Source organism: Impatiens glandulifera, chromosome 9 (assembly GCF_907164915.1).
Source record: "Impatiens glandulifera chromosome 9, dImpGla2.1, whole genome shotgun sequence".
NCBI lineage: Eukaryota > Viridiplantae > Streptophyta > Magnoliopsida > Ericales > Balsaminaceae > Impatiens > Impatiens glandulifera.
This window is the reverse complement of record NC_061870.1, coordinates 26,373,411-26,380,671: the sequence shown is the minus strand read 5'-3', so window position 1 is coordinate 26,380,671 and position 7,261 is coordinate 26,373,411. Positions and strand designations below refer to the sequence as shown.

Sequence of the window (7,261 nt, the reverse complement as noted above, 5' to 3'; positions counted from 1 at the left end):
CACAATAGATTGTCGTACCGAAACAATCTTTACAAATCAACCAACAATCATCGGGTAAAGTTGAATGACTTCAAACACATTTAATTCCCAATACACATATTTTTGCATTAGATAGATTCTAATTATGAATCTCCTCAAGAGATTTCATTCCCCAATCAACAATATAATCATACTTAGAAGTGAATACTTGGCTAACCCAGTTGGAAAATGAATATAGATGACAAGTATTAAAAGAAGCAAGTTGAATATGGAATTAGAAAATAATTAAGAAAGGTAAGAAGATGCGAATCCAACAAAAAGCAGAAGCGCAAAAATAAAAGGTTGGCCTTTTAGACATCCTTCATTTTGAAGCTTCTAATAAAGCTTACTTAATCATCTTCATTACTCGTGTTGTGCATGTCTGTCAAGTCATGTCATGTCTTCTCCCAAAAGATAAGAAGATCGCCCACGATTGCATGCTTTCTCCCCCACCCACACCCACAAATTCAAACATAAAAGCCCATCAATCATAGCTCTGCCAAAACCCCCCCTCCCTTATTCAAAAACCCAGATCAGATCAGATTCAGATACTCGCCGGTGAAGAAGAACAAGAAGAAGAAGAATTGCATGAAAGAGAAATGAAAGTCCCGTTCAACTCAACCCAAAGTTATCAGTCATCAAACAACAAACCTATCTTCTTCACGTGCAATACCTCTCCACCGGCGGCTACTCTGCCTAGACCACCCACTTCTTTCAACATCTACGAACCCAAATCTGTTCTTGACCTACGCCGGAGTCCAAGCCCTCCAGACATTTCAGCCTTCTCCGATCTCCTTTCCTTTACCCTACCCGAGGATTACGCTTCAATTCAGCTGGACAACATTCTTAACCAGTCCGACGACTGGGAGCCTTTGATGAGAGACTTGGGTTTGGACGATGATGATCTCAATCTAAACCCAAATCCCAATTCAGAACTTCACTTTCCTGAATTCTCACATGCCCAAACCTCACACCCACTCAATTTCGCACTCTCTGATCAAGTTATCAATCCAAATCTCAATCTATCAGACGATATTCATGCTTACTGGGCTGGTGAATTGAATTTCCTAGATGATCTTATTCGTGCGGCTGAATGTTTGGAATCAAAGGAGCAACAATTGGCAAACGTGATATTGGAAAGGTTGAATCAACAATTGCCGTCTCCGGCAGGTAAGCCTCTTCAAAGGGCTGCCTTTTATTTCAAAGAGGGTCTTCAATCTTTGATTTCTGGTTCGAACCGGCAGCCTATTAGACCCGCGTCATCATCTGAAGTCGTGCAGGCTATTCGAGCCTACAAGAATTTCTCAAACATATCGCCGATCGCCATGTTCTCTAACTTTACCGCGAATCAGGCCATTCTTGAGGCTGTTGATGGTTCGATGATCGTACATGTTATAGATTTTGATATTGGATTTGGCGGTCAGTGGGCATCGTTTATGAAGGAAATCGCTGATCGCTCTGAGATGAGGAAATCTAGAACGCCGGTGGTGAGAATAACAGCTGTTGTTCCTGAAGAGTACGTTGCAGAGTCGAGATTGATCATGGATAATCTAACCCACTTCGCTTCTGATCTCAAAATCAGATTCGAGATCGATTTCGTTTCAACCCGAACGTTCGATTTCTTATCATTCAAGTCAATCAAGTTCATCGAAGGAGAGAAAATCGCTGTTTTCTTATCCCCAGGGATAATCAGACGAATCGGACCCGGTTTCCTCAACGATCTCCGGCAGATATCACCGAGCGTGGTTGTGCACGTCGATTGCGACGGCATGGCGGACGGCGGCGAGGTTTCTTTACGTCGGAGTGTGATCGACGGACTGGAATTCTACTCAACGTTCATAGAATCGCTGGATGCTGCAAACGTAATCGGAGGCGGCGACGATTGTGTTCGAAAGATTGAAAATTTCTTACTCCGGCCGAAGATTATTGCGACGGTGGAGGCGGCGGGGAGACGGGCGACGCATTGGAGGGAGGCGTTTGCGGCGGCGAGAATGCGGGCGGTGGCTCTGAGCCAGTTTGCTGACTTTCAGGCGGAGTTTTTGCTGGGGAAAGTACAGGTTAGGGGTTTCCACGTGGCAAAACGACAGGCTGAGATGGTGCTGTGTTGGCATGATAGGCCCTTAATTGCCACGTCAGTATGGAGGTGCTAGTGCTAACAACAATAATTGTATTTTTATTATATTTTGTGGGAGGGAAAAAATATTATAACAATGTAATTGGCTTATGTTTTTTATATGTATGTAATTCTAAGAATGTTTTTATGGTGATTATTGTTGTCTAATTTTCTTAATTGTAACATTTTATGTTAATTTATTTTCTAAAATATTTTTGAATTTGTTTGATAACAAATGTTTATTCATGTGGACCAAATCAGTTTTAGCCTTTGACATGTTTATATTATTAATTTCATTTATTTTTAGAATTAATTTAAATTATAACATGTAAATTAATTTGATTATTAGTAAAATGTATAATTTAATTAGTTGTTTTAGTAAATTTTTACAAAGAATAGTTATTTATTTATTAATGAATTATAATAATAATAATATATTTTACTTGGACATAAAATCTTCCCATTTGTATCTTATTATTCTTGAAGTCAGTGGGTTTATGTGGTGGAGCCCAACCTAAAAGAATTATATATATATATATTTTTTATAATAAAAATGTGATATAACCTAACATTTAAAAAAAATCAATTTAATTTATTATTTTAATAAAAAAAATTGATAAAATTTATGTTTGTCTACTTATTTTATCCTCTTCTCTAATTGAAGTTATATAAAATTAAAGAAAATAATTATTAAAAAATATTAATAATGCTCAAAATAAAGATTGATAAATAAGAAATACTATTTTTTTATTATTAAAAATTGTAAAAATAATAATAGTGAGAAAATATTTTGGTTTACTTAAAATTAGGTAAAAGTATAATAAATATATCTATATAATGATGCTTAATTGTTAAAGTGTCCGGATTGCCGGGTCGAGAGCTGTGGTTAATTTGGATACTTGGGTCGGATTGTGGGTTTACCCGTTTTTAAATTTAAAACGGTTAAAAATAAAATTAAAAATGCTAGAGGTATGTTTCGAACTTGCAACCTAACAAAACAAATACAACTCTTTAACCAACTAGGCTACAAAGACTTTATATTTTAAATTCAACACCAAATTTGATAAACGCGGGACGTTTTAACATTAATATAAGTTCAACTTTTTAACTAACTAATCTATATATATATATAATGATGCTTAATTTTTAAAGTGTCCGGATTGCCGGGTCGAGAGCTGTGGTTAATTTGGATATTTGGGTCGGATTGTGGGTTTACCCGTTTTTAAATTTAAAACGGTTAAAAATAAAATTAAAAATGCTAGAGGTATGTTTCGAACTTGCAACCTAACAAAACAAGTACAACTCTTTAACCAACTAGGCTACAAAGACTTTATATTTTAAATTCAACACCAAATTTGATAAACGCGGGACGTTTTAACATTAATATAAGTTCAACTTTTTAACTAACTAATCTATATATATATAATGATGCTTAATTTTTAAAGTGTCCGGATTGCCGGGTCGAGAGCTGTGGTTAATTTGGATACTTGGGTCGGATTGTGAGTTTACCCGTTTTTAAATTTAAAACGGTTAAAAATAAAATTAAAAATGCTAGAGGTATGTTTCGAACTTGCAACCTAACAAAACAAGTACAACTCTTTAACCAACTAGGCTACAAAGACTTTATATTTTAAATTCAACACCAAATTAATAAACGCGGGACGTTTTAACATTAATATAAGTTCAACTTTTTAACTAACTAATCTATATATATATAATGATGCTTAATTTTTAAAGTGTCCGGATTGCCGGGTCGAGAGCTGTGGTTAATTTGGATACTTGGGTCGGATTGTGGGTTTACCCGTTTTTAAATTTAAAACGGTTAAAAATAAAATTAAAAAAGCTAGAGGTATGTTTCGAACTTGCAGCTTAACAAAACAAGTATAACTCTTTAACCAACTAGGGTACAAAGACTTTATATATTAAATTCAAACACCAAATTTGATAAATGCGGGACGTTTTAATATTAATATAAGTTCAACTTTTTAACTAACTAATATATAATGATGTTGAGTAAATGGATACTTGGGTCGGATTATGTGTTGACCCACCCATAAATTTAAAACGGTTAAAAATAAAATTAAAAATGTTATCCGTAATTTTTTTCACGATTTTTTATATTATTACTCGTGCAAATGCACGGGCTAAATGCTAGTTAATAATATAAGAGTTAAAGACTTAAAATTGTACATTTCAAATTAAAAATATGCAGAGAATGTTGTGAAGGTGACTATAACAATCTAACACATCATTCAAAATGTTTATTTCTTTTATCTTTAGCTTATTTATTTATATATTTTGTCGTTGAAAGTGATTATGAGTGACTAATAAATAATTCAAAATATTTATTTATTTTGTTCGTTAACTTATTTATTCATATATTAGTATACAGAGAATGTTGTGAAAGATGATTATGACCTATTAACACATAATTCAAAATGTATTTCTTTTGAATTTTGTCCTTATTTATATATTTTGTTATTAACTTTGTTTATTTATATATTTTGTTTATATTTTTTATTTTATTTATTTATATATTTTGTCGTTAGCATATATTTTGGGTTAACTTATCTGTTTATATATATTTTAGAATAATAACAATCGACTAACAATATATATATAATTCTTTTTAGAGAAATAATAGAAGAATAAATAAATTAAATAAATAATTATTTAAGTAATTTGTTAAGTAGAGAATATGACTATATTTTAAATCAAATATTATTTTTATATTAATAAATTCACTTTGTGAATGATAGAGAAGTTAAAAGATATATAGAGATTGTCATGGAATATGATTATGATTATGACTAATTAAAAAATAATTTAAAATATTTATTTTGATTGACTATCAAATAATTCAAAATATTTATTTATTTTGTCGTTAGTTAATCTATTTATATATTTTTTAGTTGGTATGCCAAGAATGGTGTGAAAGGGTTATTATGACTAGCACATCATTCAAAAAATATTTTTTTTTTCTTATTTTATTTATTTTTATATTTTGTCGTTAGTTGTTTATTTATACATTTTTTTAGTTTATATATTTATATATATTTTATCGCTTATTCATATATATATATATATATAAGCGAACAAAATATATATAAATATATATATATATATATATTTTCGTTAGCTTATCTATTTATATATTTTAGAGTAATAACAAGCAAAAATTTATAAATCAACTAAAAATATATATTTTAAAAAATATGTATATTATATTAAATTTTTTTAGTAAAATAACAGGGGAATAAATAAATTAAATAAATAATTATTTAAGTAATTTGTTGAACAGAGATAATGACTATATTTTGAATCAAATATTATTTTTATACTAATAATTTCACTTTGTCGTAGAATGGAATGTAATTATGCTGACTAATAAATAATTCAAAATATTTATTTCTTTTGTTGTTAGTTTATATTTATTTCTTTTGTTGTTAGTTTATGGTTGTGAAAGAGTGATTATAACTAACTAACCCATAATAAAATGTTTGTTTTATTTTTGTTCGTTATCTTATTTATTTATATATTTTGGCTTATTTATTTATATATTTATACATTTTTTAGCTTATTTATTTATATATTTTGTCGTTAGCTTATCTATTTATATATTTTAGAGTAATAACAAGTGAAAATTTATAAATCAACTAAATATATATTTAAAAAATATGTATATACTATATTATATTTTTTTAGAGAAATAAAAAGAGAATGGATAAATTAAATAAATAATTATTTAAGTAATTTGTTGAATACTATGTTTTGAATCAAATATTATTTTTAGTATAAATTATATTTTAGTGTAATGAATGAATATTTTAATTCACATTGTCTAGTAATTAAAGATAAACAGAGAATATAGTGGAAGGTGATTATGAGTGACTAATAAATAATTCAAAATATTTATTTATTTTGTTCTAGCTTGTTTATTCATATATCATATATAATATAGGGAAAATGTTGTGAAAGGTGAATATGACCGACAAACACATAATTCAAAATGTTTATTTCTTTTGTCGATTATTTATATATTTTGTTCTTAACTTTTTTATTTATATATTTTGTCCTTAGCTTGTTTATTTATATATTTTTTTTAGCTTATTTAGTTATATATTTTGTCATTAGCATTCTCATAGATATTTTGTCGTTAAATTATCTATTTATATATATTTTAGAATAATAACAATCAACTAACAAAATATATAAATATATATTATATTTTTTTTAGAGAAATAATAGGAGAATAAATAAATTAAATAAATAATTATTAAAATAATTTGTTGAGAGAGAGAGTATGACTATATTTTGAATCAAATATTATTTTTAGTATAAATTATATTTTAGTATAATGAGTGAATATTTTAATTCATATTGTTAATGATAGAGTAGTTAAAGATAGACTGAAAATAATTTTTTAGTATAAAATAATTTGTTGAGTAGATATGAATTAAAGATAGACAGAAATATTGTGGAATGTAATTATGACTTACTAACAAATAATTCAAAATATTTATTTCTTTTTGTCATTATATCTATTTATATATTTTGTATTTAGTATGGAGAGAAGGTTGTGAATGGGTGATTATGACTAACTAACATATAATTTAAAATGTTTTTTTATCGTTATCTTATTTATTTATATATTTTGTCGTTAATTGTTTATTTATACATTTTTTTAGCTTATATATTTATATATAGAAATTTTATAAATTAATTAAAAATATATAAATATATATTTAAAAATATATATTATATTATATTATATTTTTAAGAGAAATAATAAGAGAATACATAAATTAAATAAATAATTATTTAAGTAATTTTTTGAGAGAGAGTATGACTATATTTTGAATCAGATATTATTTTTAGTATAAATTATATTTTAGTATAATGAGTGAATATTTTAATTCATATTGTTAATGATAGAGTAGTTAAAGATAGACTGAAAATATTGTGAAAAAAGTTATTATGAATGAATAATAAATAATTCAAAATATTTATTTATTTTGTTGTTAGCTTTTTATTTAGTTTGTTTATTATATTAGTATAAGGAGAATGTTGTGAAAAGTGAATATGACCAACTAACACAGTTTTCAAAATGTTTATTTTTGTTGTGATTAT

The 7,261-nt window shown here is 27.6% G+C and overlaps 1 protein-coding gene across 1 annotated transcript; it reads left to right on the top strand.

Moving 5' to 3' along the window:
- Positions 1-372: 372 nt before the first annotated feature.
- LOC124914542 (scarecrow-like protein 15) lies at positions 373-2,299 on the top strand. The gene has a single exon (XM_047455118.1). It carries the CDS (start codon positions 618-620, stop codon positions 2,166-2,168), a length of 1,551 nt encoding a protein of 516 aa, XP_047311074.1. The 5' UTR covers positions 373-617; the 3' UTR covers positions 2,169-2,299.
- Positions 2,300-7,261: the final 4,962 nt, after the last annotated feature.